General features: G+C 41.7%; 2 protein-coding genes across 2 annotated transcripts; both read left to right on the forward strand.

Annotated features, from left to right (window-relative positions):
• Positions 1-15500: 15500 nt before the first annotated feature.
• Positions 15501-16057, forward strand: LOC111066682. The gene is made up of 2 exons (XM_022355489.2): positions 15501-15600; positions 15821-16057. Exon 2 carries the CDS (start codon positions 15832-15834, stop codon positions 16018-16020), a length of 189 nt encoding a protein of 62 aa, XP_022211181.1. The 5' UTR covers positions 15501-15600; positions 15821-15831; the 3' UTR covers positions 16021-16057.
• Positions 16058-16148: 91 nt separating this feature from the next.
• Positions 16149-16591, forward strand: LOC111066692. Its single transcript, XM_022355501.2, has 2 exons — positions 16149-16253; positions 16328-16591. Exon 2 carries the CDS (start codon positions 16356-16358, stop codon positions 16539-16541), a length of 186 nt encoding a protein of 61 aa, XP_022211193.1. The 5' UTR covers positions 16149-16253; positions 16328-16355; the 3' UTR covers positions 16542-16591.
• The last annotated feature ends 669 nt before the right edge of the window (positions 16592-17260 follow it).

Here is a 17260-nt window from a genome sequence, read left to right on the forward strand (position 1 = left end):
GGGGAGTTTTTATAAGTTAATAATTAAACGAAAAAATCCCTTTGGGCTTGATTACATGATTAGTTTGTTGCATCACAATTCCCATCTCAATCAGAAATCCCCTTCGCCACCCATGTCGGGCAATTGCTTATGCAAATGTTCTAAGTTTTCTACTTTGGCTTTGGCTTTTAATTGCCAGCTTCGGAAATCACATTTGCCTTAATATGGTCACAAAGCGCGATGCCAGCCAAGTCCAAGTCCAAGCCACAAACCATAAGCCAGCTCCCTTGATCGCTCGCTCTCTCTCTCTCTCTGTTTCTTAACTGATTCGGATAGCCGGAGATCCCGCTTAGGAGGTCTCGGAGACGTGTCTGCAACCATTTATGGGTGTTGCTTGGGAAAGCGGTGAGAAAGCAAAAGATACTCTCTCAGATGGCTAATTGTGAGCATCGCATCGCATCGCATTCAACTCTGGCCCAGGCAGGCTTCTGAGTTGTGTTTCTTGGGCAGGTTTTTTTCTGTTTTACTGTTGCTGGTTGACTTTGCTTCTCGGTTGTTAGCTTGCGTCTCACTCGACTGTGAGTGGGTGTCAGTGAGTGGGCGTGGGCGTCGGCGTCGACCGGGGCTTGAGTCAACGTTGATTTTGTTTTATATTTAACGTAAATTTATTATTACAAATATCGTTGTTGCCGCTCTCAAGCGGAAATACACTCGACTTGGCCGCGGCCCACGCTCTCCCATGGCCATAACCACCTGCACTTTGCGAGCTGTGCCCTGTCTCCTCGGCTCTGTGTTTTATTTGATCTTTGGTGTGTTTTTTTTTTTTTTTGATTTTGGGGAAGTGGAAGCTGGACTGAGCCAACTATTACGAGTGGAATGGGACGAGCGGAAATGCCAAACGATTAAGTTGTTGTTTCTCAGCTCGGCTTCAGTTTCAGTTTCAGTTTCTATTTCTGTTTCGTTTCGTTTTGTTTCTTTACTGTTGTTTATGTTTATTAATGTATTTTTTTGTTTAATTAATTTTGTACGCATTTTGATATATGTAATTTGCATAAGTGAGGACAGCGTGGGTGTGAGGCATACATATGAATCAGTCGTTGGGTTTATGAATGGCGCATAGTAAAGTTACTTTGTAAGCGCCTCAGATACGAGCAACGTTGCCAGTTTTCATAGCAGTGCTAACAATGGCTAATTAGCCGATATTTGTGTGAAGATTTTCTTAAATTTATCAAATTCATTGAGTCCAAATATATTGACTTTGATAGAGGAAAATGACAGGAAGTAGTGATGGTAAGACAAGACAACACAACTGCAAGATAAGAAATTAACTATTCGAAAATTATATATTTAACGACAAATGTATCTATGATATTTTATATTAATATTACGATTTTTTCGTTGCATTTAAATATTCATTCGCATTTATCTACTACATTATTAACACATAAATCACATAGAACTGCAACAAACTAGAGTAAAATAATATTTGGAACAATCTAGAGTAAATGTAATAGTAATTAGGTAATTTATTTATTTAACAGAACCAAACGGATAGGCTTTAAAATATAAGCTTATTTTAGAATGCATTTAATGTCAGTGATGAAAATTCTGTTAGCTAAAAATGTATAGTTTTTTAGTACCTGAAGAAAGTTCCCAGGAAAATGCAAAGCATCCCAAAACAAGGTTGCAACTTTGGCCACTTGCCAGCCAATTCCCACTAAATTTCTGTTGATCATTTCAGTAGGATTTTGAACACTTTTTCAAATGGTATGACGTGCAAATCCTTCGCTCAGTTTAAGTCCCACTCTATCAAGAAATGACCTGGCCAGCTTTAAGCTAAATTGTTAGTCTGCTCGGATCAATCAACGCTTATTAGCCATGGAAAGCGTGGTGAGCAGACTATGAGGCCACAACATCTTAACAGCAAAAGTTAATCGTGTGTAAAAAATAATGAATATGTCTGGGCATTGACAAGGCTCCACAAATCATAGGAAGGCGAAAAGTGAAACTGAGAAAAAAAGTCAAAGCAATGAACCCGCCGCAACACCAACAAATGGCAACCAAAAACCACCAAAGATCGTGGCTAATCGTGAGCGATGCTGATGCTGATGCTGTCGTTGTTGTTGGTGTCTGCTGCTGCTGCTGCTCAGTGAAACGTGATTTTGTATTTTGTTGTTGTTGTGTGCTTTTGGCCCCCGTCAATCAGCCATTTAAGTCATTTAGCATTATGTATCACTCGTTGCTGGTGCTGCTGCCAATTGTAATCTGCCACGGCAACAAAACAAAGCAGGTCTGTCGTCATTGTCTGCCTGGCCTGACTGTCTGTCTGTCCAACTGTCTGTCTTGCTGGTTGGCTGTTGTTGTTTTTATTAATTTTGTTTCAATTAATTTCGCTACAAATTGTCAACAAAATCGAAACCGCAGACAAGCCAGCTACACACAGACACAACACGCCACGGCACGCACACACTGACCCAACATCCCCACAATCTGTATCCCAATGCCCGTCCCCCGCCATATACGAACCACGGTAACCTCAATGAGCGCAGCTGAGCTAATAACCAATGCAAATCTCCCTGGACAGTAACATGAGCAACAGCAATGGACATTCTACATGACAGGGCGACATCATGCCCGAGAGGATGGGGCGATGGAGCTGTATCCACTGATCCATCTAATGGTTGATTGTTGGCGGCATTAACCCATCATCGGGGCAGGGGCACATCAGAGGGCGAGACGTATAAATATTGATTTAGATTCAGCTGTGTGTGTGTGTAACTCATCTTACCTAACCGACAGCCAGGCCAGGCCACGCCACCCACCCACCGAGTGGTATAACCACCATCCCCATCCTGTCCGAGTGCCAATTATAAAAGGCCCCTCCAAACGCGAAGAGAGTGAATAAATGTGTATGGCAGCAGGCAACAGTCGGGGCAATAATTTCAACAACATGTCAATGCTGATGCTCATCAAAGTGATTTCTGTTTCTGTTTGAGAGACTGTTTCCCCCTGAACGTTGACAAAACGCCAACGCATCAGAGACATTTCTCATCAACGATTGGTTTCGCTTCGACATTAAATATACATACATACATATGTACACATGAGTATACATACATATATGCGTATGCTAGTATACGTATATGTGTGTTGTTTTTTATGTGGGTGCGTGTCTGTTTTTATAAATAAGTGGGCTCAAATAAAGAGGTAAGTATGCTCTCTCGCGAGGGTGGCAGGTGAGTTGATTATTTTCTTTATATTATTATTTGGGTTACCTCTGGGCACGGGCTATAAATTTTGATATATTTAGCGTTCCCACATTGGGGGCCATATGTCATCATCTCTCACATATTTTACTGCATTTACGGCCACAAGTCTGCATGTCTATGTTGCTCTGCAGCTCTGAAGGGATTAACTAAAGTAATACTACATAATTGTGTGCGTTTTTGTGTCCGTATAGATTTTGTAAGGATTATAAACTGCTTTGCATAATAGTATTTGCAATAGGGGCGGGCGGACTGTGGTTTACAGTAGATCAATCAATATTAAAAATAATAAAAAATATCAATGAAATTTGCAGATAAAAAGGGGATTTAAATATGAATATAAATTGTTAAATTCTTTAAATCTATGCATAGAAAACGGCTTTTTTTTGGATAAATGAATCATTGCCAAAATGGATAGATACACTTAGAAATGTTCTCTTTTGTCCATAGATTTGTTACTCAAAAAGGAACATAAAGACTATCATTTAATTGTAACTACACTTGCAGGAATGAGGAATTTATATGGCGTCAAAATTGAATTTCCTTGACATATTTCTTTCGTTTTATTAAGTTATTAAAACTGCATCTATGCAATCTAAGCACCCACAAAGCAGTCATTGAAAATATCAATCAATTTTTAGCAAATATTCAAAGTTCATAAATCGACAACATAAATTTATTTAAATGATATTCAAGCTTTTGGTGTGGAAGATGCTGGGATTGTGGTTGGTTAGATGACAGAGGGCGGAGTATTTGAAAATGAAGAAGTTCATAATGGCAGTAATAATTTCATTCTAATGGAATTTTTCATTTTTAGAATTTCCACAAAGGATGTTTTAGTTTTGTTTTATTTTAGCATTTAAAAATATTTAAATAGATAATTTTTATAAATATTTTACGGATCAAGGTAAGCCATTTGAAAATTGCCATTGCACTGGATGATCAATTGCCGGCGATACGCATTAAAATGCTTAGCATAAAACGATCCGAATTCTTGATTAATTGGCCAGCCTTTGATGTGGCCAGGCATTTGGTTGTTACGCACATCAAAATTCAATCAAAACACATACAAAAATAAACGCTTTAAATGTCTCCTCAATTATTATTATTATGACAGAGTTTATTTTTAGGCGAAAGAGCATTGCTATGCTGCACGAACAGCGCCTTGGGTTGCCGGCTCTAATTGCAAATAATAAGCCTCAATTGGCGTTGGCCAAAAGCAGTCGGCCATCCACAGTTACAGTCACAGTCACACTAACACTCATACTCATAATCATAGTATTCGTATTGACACTCTCGAGTCTCGGAGTCTGAGTTTGTGCTCCGTGGAGTGGGACTGGCCTACGCACGGCCATAATATCGTGTATAGGAAAATGCCAACCCACCGAAACACAATAAAAGCGCGTTTCAATTTCAAATTGATTGTCAGTCGACTACTATTATTATTTGCTATACTCTTGCAGAGGGTATTTTGATTTTAGCAAGATTGAAATTAGAAATTAATGCCGACTGCCTCGGTTAAATATATCACAAGAACGATAGATGCAAAGAAACGTTAGCAAAATCGAAATTAAATCCGATGTTTTTATCTGAAAACTTGCCTTAGAAAAACAAATGCAAGAGTATCTACAACATCTGCCAACGAAGCTTGCCTTAAATCTTGTTATTTTATTGTTATATGATTTTATTTTTTGTCATTTCTTTTTACTCTGTGCTGGTTGCTGTTGGTGTCATTTGGCTTTTGGTGCTAAATACTCGTGCGAATTTTTGTGCTTTTGGAGGCCACCAAAGCTGCTTGGCTCTGAGCTGGAATCCGAGTTTGGGTTTGGGGTTTGGGTCTTTGGCTTGGCGCCACCCCCACAAAAACACAACAGAAATAAATATAAAAATTTATACTCGTATTTGTTTTTCATGCTTTCACGTTGGCATTGCCATTGGCGAGGTAAAATACAGACCCAGACACAGGCACAGACACAGACACAGGCGTTGCCTCACTCGAAACATAAATAAACTGATTTCGTGGATATCGTGGGATGTTGGGGGAGTTAATGCCGAGTACCACTCGCAGCTCGTACCTGGCCGCCTTGTCTGCCAATCCAAAAGAGTTGCCAATGGCAATTATCTATATTTTGGCTCTTTTATAAGTGGCAATCACTCGATTGTAATAATATTGTTTCTATTGCATACCCCAAAGGTCGCTTGCTGTTACATCTTGTGGCGACACGATTTTTTATTTGGTCAAGGCACGAGCATGATTTCACTTACGAAAAATATTTGTTTGGTTTGCTTGATGAAAGGTAAGCATGAAGGCTAATCTAAGACAATTGTTTAACATTTTGTAAACCCATTAATTGTGTTCATTTAAATATTTTAACCATTTATACAGCATTGGAATTTTTGACAATTTAATCCCTTGACGAAGAAGCAAATTGCAACCAAGTGAATTGTCTGTAAGGTGCCACAGGCTACCTTTAAATAATAGTAAAACTGTTGCAAGGATTAAAAAGGATTAAGAAGGATTTAAACAAAAGCAAAGAAATTTATATTTTAAATACTATTGGGAATTAATTCTCATTCCATTGAATGCCTTTCCCAAAACAAGAGTTAAACTGTAATAAATAAATTAATTGTTTCTAAAAAAAAATACACATAAATTGATTAGGAATGAGCACGAATTAATGAGCATTTATGAGCTTGTTCCCAGCTAGTTCGGATAGCCAAAAGGTCACTCATGAGCTTTTGAAACCCCATATAGCTGATTGGGAGTCCTTGTAGCCATCTCTTCCAATGTTTTGTTTGAGGTAAGCTGTTCCTAATGTATACTCAGTTACATTTACCTTGAAACCGGATAGTCTTGCCACTTTAGTGGACACCGTTTCTTGTGCTTTACATCTTTCTACTAGCCGGCAGCTTAACTTCATTGGCGCTGTCCCATACTTTCCCATTGTACTCCGTTGTAGCCGGTGTAACTGACAGGTTTTGTGTGTGTTTGTGTTTGGGGGGGAAACATTTCCATTGCATACAATTGGCTGGGCCTGGGGGCAACACTTTCCCACAAGCGCAGATTGAATCGAATGAATCAAAGCTGCTCATTTTGGAGTGTAGTTCTTACTGCCTTGTAGTCGTCATAGTCATAGCCGTTGTAGTTGAATGTTTGTTGGCTGGTTGGCTGCTGGACCGCTGTACCCTTTCCTAATATGGCCGTCAGTGGCTGCGGCTGTGGCAGTGGCGACACACACTTGTACACTTGTTTCGTGTAAGCGAGACTGTGCCGTGTGTGTGCCGCTTGTGCAACACATCCAATTGGAAATGAAAAACTCTGACCTACTAATCACCGAGCCAAAAAGCCAATAAGAGTCAGCAAACGAAAGACAACGGCAACAGCAACAACAGCAACCACAGCAACAACAAACGAAACAAGTGCCACCAACCAGAGACAGCATATACTACATAATAGTCGCAGCATATAGGCAACAGCAACGCGACATTGTCGATGTCTGTCCTGTCCTGTCCGACTCGTACAACATCAGCGACAGCCCAAGAAAAATCAAAAGATGGACAATAACTTTAAACCAGTTCCAAATGGCGAAGCCTTGTTGCCAATTTTCGTACTCCGAGAACTCCGCCGCTCGCACCGCAAGTCGAGTGCACACACAATTTGTTTCGAATTTGATAATGTGAGGCCATTTGGGTTTGGGCCCACAGGTTGCCGGCCCAATTGACATTTCATGCCGTATTAAGACAGACACTGCGACAGACAGTCGGGACTGTCGGAGTAGCCTGGCAGACAGTCGCACAAAAGACAGACAGGCGGCAGGCAATTTGCGCCATTTGCTTTGTCGCATTTTGTTTTACTTCAATTTTCACTAAAAAATTATCATGTTCCGAATGGATATCGAAAAACGAAAACCATATAGAATAGTTGGGGAATATTACGACTGAAGGTTACCCAAAAGGAAAATGATTTAATGTGAGTACTAAATATCACATGAAACAGATCAAAAAGTTGCCTTAAGACAGCTTTAAAAATTATACGATTATAATGATTTTCTGTAATATTAATTCATATTATTTTGGCATACCAAAGATTTATATCTAAGATTTAAATCCAAAAGTTTTTAGTCTCCGATTCTATAAAATATATTTTAGCTCTTTTTTAATCATACATCCTCCCATTTGTCACATATTCCACCGCGAGCGCAACATACCCCTACACCTTACGAGAATATAAACAGAAAAAAAATAGCGCACAAGGACATTCGCGCATGCGCCACCAGACGGCGCCAAGCAAACCAACAACCACAAAAGACAGCCAAGAGACAGCGAATCGGCCAACCTAGCGGCGGCGTCAACGATTTCTGGCTAAATTGATGATGATGATGATGATGCTGACGGTGGTGGCGCGACTGTTGGGGACTGGGTGACGCGGTAGGTGTGCGGGTGCGCTGCAGATTATCACGGTTTTTGTTTTGTTTTTGAGCTCTGGTTTGTGGCATATAAATTTCAATTGCTCGCATTTAACAACAATTTAAAGCAAATTAAATTTCTGTTTTTGGTCGATTATTGCCTGCTGATAGGCGAGGCCTGAACGGGCCACCCCAGGGCTCCAATGAACTCATAGCTCCTCCATCTATCGGCAGCTCTGTCATGTGCATATAAAGTAATTTTCTGGTACATTAGGTTTCGCCTTCCATTTGGACTCTTCTGTGGGGCTGCATAAGTTGGAAAAATTGATCAAAATTCTTTGCTGGCATTCAGTTTTGCTGTTGACAAAACCGAACAGGGAATGCACTCAAAATGATTAAGGATTTTTAGGTTTTGGGTATAAAAATAAATAAATAATAATAAATAAATAATAATAAATAAATAATAATAAATAAATAATAATAAATAAATAATAATAAATAAATAAATAATAATAGGATTAAATAATTTATATAATTTAATTTATCAGACCCTAATTTTTTCGAACTACTGTTGAGCATTATTGTCTAGATATTTCTAATATTCTCCATAAAATAAATTTCCAGAAATTTTCCGTAAGCAAATTAAATTCCCTAGCTGCCTTTAATCCTTGCCAAACTCCATCAGCCAGCAGAAGAGCTGGCGCCCAGATAGAGCAACAATTAAAAGAAATTATTATAGATTTGCTTTGAGCACTTACTGCTGCTGCTGCTGCTGTTGGGGGCTGTTCGTTGGCTTCTTAGGCTGCCAAGTAAAGCGCCCACTATCGATGGCTGCCCACAGCCAATGCTCCACTTAGACGCGCTCCATTGTTTCCGCATTCGATTAAAAATGATAAATGCCTGGCTGCGCTCAAGTGAAAATAAGAAAATACAGAAAAATAAGCAGAGAGAAAGAAAAGCAGCAGAAGCTGGCCCTGGCCATTGGCTTCATCGTCTGGCCTTTTTTCTTGACCATTTTTAATGTCTCGTTTATGAACGCTGATAAGTCAAATGCTGCCAGGCTCTGGGCCCTGTCTAAGCGTAATTATTTGATTAATTTTATTGCTTGTTCAGTGTCCAGTGTTCAGTGTGTGTGTGTGTGTGCGAGTGTTGGTGGGGATGGCGGTTAAATATATCGTTTATGCTTTTATTAAATTGCACGCATTAATTAACTCTGGAGCAGGGGAAATGACGGGTGGGAGGGAGGGAGGTAGGCGCGAGTCAAAGTCAAAGGAAATGCCTGAAATAGACATTATCGGATGGCCCATCCTCCATTTCCCCTTCTCCATAGCTCTTCAGCTTCTAGGGCCCTGCGGCCATTTTCATTTCAATTAATTGCCCCAGCGTGGAAATTGGCGTTCTGCATGATTGTTGGTAATTATTGATTATATGGCCCCACATAAATCTGTGCCAATTGAATGGCCGCCAGCTAAGCTAATCCACTCACTTAAATTGCAATACCTTCCCATTATCCAGAGCCATTACTGCCCCGACCTAGACCAAATTGGTCGTGATATGCACAAGTGCCAGCTACCCACCGCTATCCATTGCAATTGGCCAGTCTCAGTGCTTGGTATGACAACATTTCAATTTTACAAATATTTGCTGGCATCCCTTTGTCTCCGGGCCCAAGCCCACAACATCTCCAGGCCGACAACTGGCCAAAGCAGCCACAGAATGGGCCAAAGTGGCTCTACGGCACAGCGGGACAGTGGCCGCCCAAGTGGTTAGGTTGGGTTGGGTTGGGCATGGGGTTGTGTGTCTGAGGTTATGGAGGTGGTTGGGACGGTCTTACTTTGATATGACAGCCAACCGAGAGACAGTGAGATAGACAGAGTGAGAGGGGGAGAGAGAGGTGACGACAGAGAGTGACTTTAATGGAGATTGGCGGATGGAGTAAATTGATTGACAGCAACTTTAAAAACATTTCATTTGGATTTTTATTATGCATATTCTTGTACATAATAATATTTTAGATAAATGTCAATCGCACGGATGGCATACAGATTAAATCAATTCAATTTAAAATTGATAGGCACCGCTTAAAAATAATAATAATAAAAAAATACTCGTATTTAATATTTAATATATTAAATTAAATAATAATATTATTGGTGCAGTATAATTTAATTTGTTTTAAGAACTAATTTGACTTTATTTTTAAGTTTTAATTTTTTATGCATATATGGAGATTAACTACATAAAAAATAAATATTTAAGTGCAATGTTTTAGGCTCAATAAAATCAAGCAAACTGGTTAAACTTTTGCTTTAGCTAGCGCTGCTCTCTATCCCTAAACAGTTTCAGAATTTTCCATATACAAAACAAACTCGTTTATCTTGGTGGTTTTCCCTTCAACTTCAACTCTGCTTCTTGCAGGCACTCCTTTACTGGGACTCTGCCACTTATTTGCCACACACTCTTATACAATGCATTGAAAAATGACTTAATTTCACTTCAACAACCTCGGACGATGACCAATAACGTGCCCCATTGTTGCGGGCCACATGCCCGAAGGAGGCAGTCGGCAGTCGGTCAGTAGGCGTTCGCACTGCACTGCACTGCACTGTGGAGTGGAGTGGACTTGGACTAATAAACATAAGGAGTAAACAAGTCCATATACGGTCAAGTCGGTCAGCAGTATCTTTTTCTGTCCTCCATGCGGCAGTTCGGGCGGCATCATTGTGGCTGCTGCTTTTGCTGCTGTTGTTGGAGTTGGGCAGTGGGCTTTTTTTTTCGTCACTTATGCATTTTTCATGGGACGCTCTCCCGATCGACTCCTCCAATGTTGAACTGGAGTGACAGGCGGCGCAGGCGAAGGCGCATTGCAAATTGTCAAACCGTTATGTGATGGGGGTGGGGCGGGGGCTCGGATTCGAAGCCTGGAGACGGGCACAGAGAAAGTCCAAAGCGCGTTGGCGGCGTTGCGATTTATTGTGAAATATTGAAATTACACAAGTTCCTCCTCCAGTGAGAAAATGAGCAATGCGCCAGTTGCATCTGCATTTTATGCCGAAAAACAATTGCCAAAAAAAAAAGGAAACCAAACCAAAAGCAAGTCCCTCTGCGGTTATCGCCATGACAGCTGTCAATCTGCTGATGAGCGGACAAAAAAAAAACGAGAAAGTTTTTTTCTTTTGTGCCTCGAAAAGTTTAATTGTGACGGAGATTCAATTAGCGGGACAAGTGATTTTATAGCGCCCCTCACTCATCATTGGCTACCTAAATTACCCACCAAATGTGGCTACTGGCCACAGGTAAAAGTCTTACTTCTGGGCTGGTGTTGGCCCAGAAATTAAACGGCCATAAATGGCACAGCGGACAATTACTTTATTTGTGCACTCAATTTATGCTGATTTATGGCAGAGACAGTCAGAGACAGAGACAGCACAATGCAGATGCCAGCCCAAATGTTAATTGCACTAAAATGCAGATTTGCCATACAAACTCGTACTCGTGCATACATACTCGTATATACATATTTCTGAGGTCCAGTTTCGTGTGCCAGACCTTGGCTGGCGTTTTGACTGTCGACCGGCAAAAGATAAACAGCGACAGTTTTTTTTTTTTTACCAATAAAGTGGGTGTGGGGATGGAGGTGAAGATGGGCTGGAGAAGGAACTTTGTTGCCTTGTCTGCCAAACTCATTAAAACGAATCTTTTTTAATGGCCAAAAGTTTTGCCCGGTTGCTGCCATAATCAGTAAAATTAAGGCCATGGCAGCTGAAAACTGTTTGCTGCCCACCGCCTGCCAATGTCGTTAGCGCCGCTGCTGCTGCTGCTGCTGGCCCCACCAAAACACCAAAAAGCAGGCAGATATAAAAAGCCGACACTGCCCCATGACTGCTGAAAAGTTTCTGTAAAAACTATACAACTGATTTGGTGCGAGTACGTGCGAGTATTGATTACTTCAGACAAAGAGCTAAGCGACAACAAAAGGCAGTTGGTTAGTTTTTAATATTCTTTTAAAATCAATAATGAATAGAGGAAATGCCTTGCTGTAGCCATAAGCTCTGATTCGATACTCCTTTAGAGGAACAGACATATTGTCTATCAATTCTTTGGGTCAAATCTGCAGTAGCCCAGCGCATTCTCATTGCCAATTCAATATGGGCAAAGAGTGGGGCTAAAGGATCTGGCTGCAAGGCGTCACACGTTGTGTGTGTCAAGCGCAACGAACAACTTACAACTTACTTAGATCAACTGCAGCAGTGGCAGTGGCAGTGGTCGTGTCAGTGGCAGGAGCAGCAACACATATCCCGACACAAGCAGGCGATAGATGACGCAGACATTGCCATGGCCATGTCCAAAAAGGCCGAAAAGGCAGCTAGCCAGCCCAGCCAGCCCAGCCACACAGCCACACCAAACGTGCTCTAGCTAAACTCTGAGAAGAGTGTTTGACTTCTTGTACCAGCCGCATGCCTCGTGCCCCATGGACCGACCATCCTGAATGCTGCACGTGTCCATCATGCTGCACTCTTGTGCACTAATTACGAAAACTCAGCACGTTTTGGCATGGCACGGCAGGGCACGGCTCGACTCGGCTTGGCCTGGTCGGGCTGGGAGTCTGGGTCTGTGCCTGGGTCTGAGTGGTTAAATGCTATGCTGCAGTAATAGCAGCAACATGCAACGCGACAGTTGCCTGCACCCGGGGGAGCAACAGCAACAGTGGCCGCTGCAGCGGCGGCATTCGCACAAAAGTTAAAAACATTGCGGCAAGCAATAAAATCAACATTGGTTTCGGTTTTGGCTTTGACTCCAGCAGTCCCAGGATAGCAGCACCAGCCCCAGCCACAGCCCCAGTCCTGCACTTAGCCGCACACTGCCCCTACTGTTTGGGGTGTGGGGTGGGATGGTTGTTCGGTTCACTATGTAACTGCATTACTGATGAGCTCCAAAAATGTGCCTGGCCTGCCACAATTTGACCAAAGTCAATGTCTGAGGTTGCCACAGCCACAGGCATAAGCCGCGGGTAATGGCCACACCCAACCCCAACCCCAACCCCATTTTGACTTCCATTTTGTGCCTCATTTTGTTGCTGATGGATGCAATAATTAGAAGCGAAATGAATCCACAGAAGCTGCCTGCTGTGGCCGTGGCACAAATGAAGAAAGATTAAATGGAAATATTGCAAAAGGATTTTATTTGATGATCAAAGCAAAGGAATTGCTTGCCAGCTAAAATATTAAATCATAAAACGAAGGCAGTAACTTGCTTTAAATTTTGGAATATTTGTAACTATCCCATGCCAGAAGTATCATTAACTTTCTCCCAAAAAAATACCCTATAGAGAGGATGACTGTATGCAGCTAAATTGGTGAAATCTTGACACCCTTATAGGGTGATTGGTACCTTCGCCACTCCCCCCCCGCCTAGCTTCAGCACTCGAGCGTAACTAACGCATGCCCAGGTCTGGTCAACTACATATTTGCAATCTTTGCGTCGGCAACACGGGGCTATAAAAATAAATTACACACAGCTTAAAACTTATGTGAAGTAGGAAGAAAAATGGCTTATAGACGCGCGCAATGCAGCCCAAAGATGGAAGGAGAAACAGCTCGAGTCGAGAGCTAACCGTAAGGAACGACAAAATGACCAATTCGACCTCAGCCCAAAAGCAAGGAAGACCAAGACCAGGCACGGACACGGTGGCAAGCAGGGAGAGTGATGAACGTTATGGCTGTTTTGTATGGTGCTCAATCGAAGTGATTCACCCACACGCACACTCACACTCTCACACAATCACCACCCACAAAAGGGAGGGAGGAGATATGGCAAGCCGGCAAAGGTAAAGCTTGAAGCCGACAATGAAGACATTAACATGACCAACGACAAACGGCAAACGACAAAACTCTGTGTGCCCCACAGCTCATCACATTAATCTTCCTAATACGCCCATCAATAATTCAAAGCCAAAGGCATGACCAAAGCCGAACAGCAATCTTTACTCGAACCGAACGACAATCGACCATCGACCACTGCCCAGTGACCACTGCCCAGTGACCAAGTGAAGAAGTCGCTCCAGACACGCAACCATACTGAACCAAGCCACACTCTGAACTGTACGTCACGTCACCGAAACGAAACGAATTCGAATCCACCAAAGTGCTGAGTGAATTATGACGCACTCTGCTCATCGCTCTCGTCTCTGGTGGTTCGCCATAGTTAGAGCTGTAGATGGGGGGATGGCGAGGCAGAGGCCACCTTCGAAAACAGTTTGTCGTACATCAAATCGAAACTATAACATACAAATATTGAACTCTCGTGCATGGCCTGACAATGAAGCTTTATGGCTCGTTAGCATTTGATTTATGTGCACGAAAATTCCAAAAAAAAATAAGCAACTCTACACACAGCAAAAGCATTGAAATCATACAGAAATTAAGCGCCAAAATATAAATAGTTTAATGTTGATTAAAGCTGTGATTGTACGAGTTGTGATCTGCACCACAACAGAACTGCAAATAGAAGCTCTGATTAAGCTTATCAACAGTGCCAATATTTAAGTGACATATGAAAATATATTTGTATTTGTATAAACAATTAATGCCTAACGGTAGAAACTCATTTTGGATAATAACAGTCGAGCCCTCAAAGCATATTTTGCAGAAAGAAAATGTTCTTCTAAGTGAAATAAAATTTAAATTATTAAAAAAAAATTACAATTTTTAAACAAGAATTAAAAAACAATTAATATTATTAAAAAATAATTAAAATTATTAAAAAAATAATTAAAATTATTAAAATATAATTAAAATTTTTTTAAAATAATTGAAATTTTGCTCAAAAAGAATTAAAATTATTAAAATTAAATTACTCCCTAGTAAATAATGTTAATGTAAAACGCTCTTATCACTTGTTTGTTAAACAATTTTAAAGCTTTTGTGCTAATTTTTTGTTTTCCCCTGAATTTTTATTCAGAATTTCTTAAAATTTAAATTTAAAAAAAAAACTGTAGGTTCCTAAATTGAGCATAAAAAGTGAACTAAATATTAATTTTCGTTTGGAACTTTCTGCAATAAAATAATTTGTAAATGCAAATATTTGTAAGAAATGTTTCTAAAGCTTTACACACGCATAAATATGTGCTGGTATTTTTAGTTGCTTAACCTCTCCAGACTGACCCAAATAAATCTGATAGCACTTTTAAATGCTTTGTTTTCAGTGCACTTTGCACCCACGTTTAACATCTTGCAGGTATCGTAATTGTATAGCGAGCGTAATTGTATGTGAATGGCATATGCTGGACACACGCACACAAAAGCGTAGAAGAGAGACCACCACTGTTCCCCATGTGTCCCCCATGACCGTGTCCATTGTGCGCTGGCGAGTGACAGGCCGCCAACCAGATCAGATGAAGGCAATGGCGCGGCGCTCTCAATCCTCAGGCCCATTGTTAGGGCCGGACAATGCCAAAAGTGCTCCTTCGGCTCCACCTCAGTTTCACCTGTTCCCGTGACAATTTGATGTCAGTGTCTGTTCCATTCGGAATTTTTCGTTGCCATCGACATTGTCATCGCAGAATTTTTCACGCCTACTTCAGCGCCTATTCGATTCGTTGTAACCCCCACCCCCCCATGCAAATGCCTTTTGTTGGTGCGCCTCTCTGGTGGATTGGTGCCAACTTCCTTTGTGGCAGATGCTCCCCACAGCTGGCTGCTTGTGCTGTGCCGCTGATGAAGATAGACACACATCCAGCGTGCCACATGTGCCAAGCCTTCCAAACAGTTCCGAATGCTTCACAGTTGCCTTATCAATAAAGCTCGAATTGCCGCTAATTGTGTCAAAGGTTCGATAGCATGGCTGGGCGATAAAGATTTCGCATGTGGATGTGTCTTCGGGGGCTATAAAAGAGACAGCCAGCTGCCGAAATATTTCAGTTTGCTCATCAACAAAGCGAAGACAACTAAGTAAGTGATGGAGGAGTAAGGTTTAAGTGTACAACTCGGGTTGCATTCAAGCGAATAGCAGCTGTCCAGCGGGCATAAAAAACAAATGCTAATCGGGCAGATCTTCTAGAAATTCCAACTCTGAGTCAGCTGTATATAAAAATGTTCCACTATCTGTTTACACTCAATAAGTTCACTTAGCGCTGATTAATGCATGTTTTGCTTTGCTTTTGTGTTGCAGTTTCCATCAAAATGAATTTCTCCTGGCTCGCTGTCTTCATTCTGGCCATCATTGCTGTGGCTGTTTCGGCCAAGCCTCAATGCCCGGCACCATTCAAGAAGGAGGGACCCAAGTGCGTAAGCGATCGCATCATTCGCGGCGAGTGCCCACACGATTCCCAGTACAATGCCAATATCAACAAGTGTGTCTACAAGTCCTAAACAAAATATTAAATAACAACTAATCTGGCAAATCGAATAAGACAAAAATAAAATAAAATCAAATAAGTGAAACTTGAAAACAAATCTGTCGTGGCGTTATCAGTGTGAGTCGTGTCAGAGTCAGCTGACTATAACTAAGCCGAGGTCGAGTCTGTCTAATCAGTCGCCTCCTCTATATAAGATCCGTTTCAGCTGCACTCCCACAAATAGTTGCATTTTCAGTTTTGTCCGAGGTGAGTCGAGGCAGTCGCTGATGTTGGGTGTGTTGGTTTTGGTGTGGCTAAAGTGTGTTTACTCCGTTGTGCAGGCAAGCGGAAATACGGAAATCATCCATCATGCTATTGAAATGCACTTGGCTAATGCTCCTGCTGTTGTCCCTGATGGCCGGTGCCTGGGCCAGCAGCTGTCCCTCGGGATTCAGCGCTGAGAGCGATCGGTGTGTCAAGGAGCGACCCATCCACGGCACCTGTCCCCCGGGCTCCACCTATTTGCTCAACATCAACAAGTGTGTGCATGCCTGAGGAATTTAACATTATTGAATTATTATTGAATATAAATGTGCTAAACTGTACCCGTAGTTTTTGTGTAATTTTTGCAGTTCTTTTTGCATGTCAAAGCGCCCGTTTCCAGTCTCTTGCTTGTGCCATTTTGCTGCCCAGTTGTTTCTTCAACTTTTGCCTTTAGACCGCAACCGTGATTGCGATTCAACTTCATTTTTGAGCCAATTAATTTTGGCATGGGAAGTTCAACAAGTGTTAAAGACCAAATCTGATGGGGCTGTTGAAGGCTGAACACTGAACGCTTGATGCTTGATGGGAATGTGATGTGCTGTGTTGACGATGATGATGATGATGGTGAGTGACGTCGCTGCCAGGCGTGCACGTTGTCCATTAGTTTATTACCATGTAATTGACTCAACGCTTGTCAGCCGCCGCGACGGTGACGATGGCTCCTGCGGCTTTAATGTGCTGCATTTAATGCCGAAACCAGCAAACCGACATCAACACCAGAAATCCCAAAAACAACGACAGCAGCCCCATCAAAGTCAAAGCGGTGTGTCTGTCCATCTATCTGTCTGAGTGCCGGTTGGCCGTGCTGGCGTGATTAGCTTGAATGGGCCCCGCTGAACCTTTGGCCCCCCCTCTCGCTTATCATGGCTGGCATTGGCCAGAGTTTCGTAAGCTCAGATCGGGAATTGAATCGTCTCACAGCCTAACACACGGCCTGCTATAAAATTCAT

This window comes from Drosophila obscura, unplaced genomic scaffold (genome assembly GCF_018151105.1).
Source record: "Drosophila obscura isolate BZ-5 IFL unplaced genomic scaffold, ASM1815110v1 contig_4, whole genome shotgun sequence".
NCBI classification, from domain to species: Eukaryota; Metazoa; Arthropoda; class Insecta; order Diptera; family Drosophilidae; genus Drosophila; species Drosophila obscura.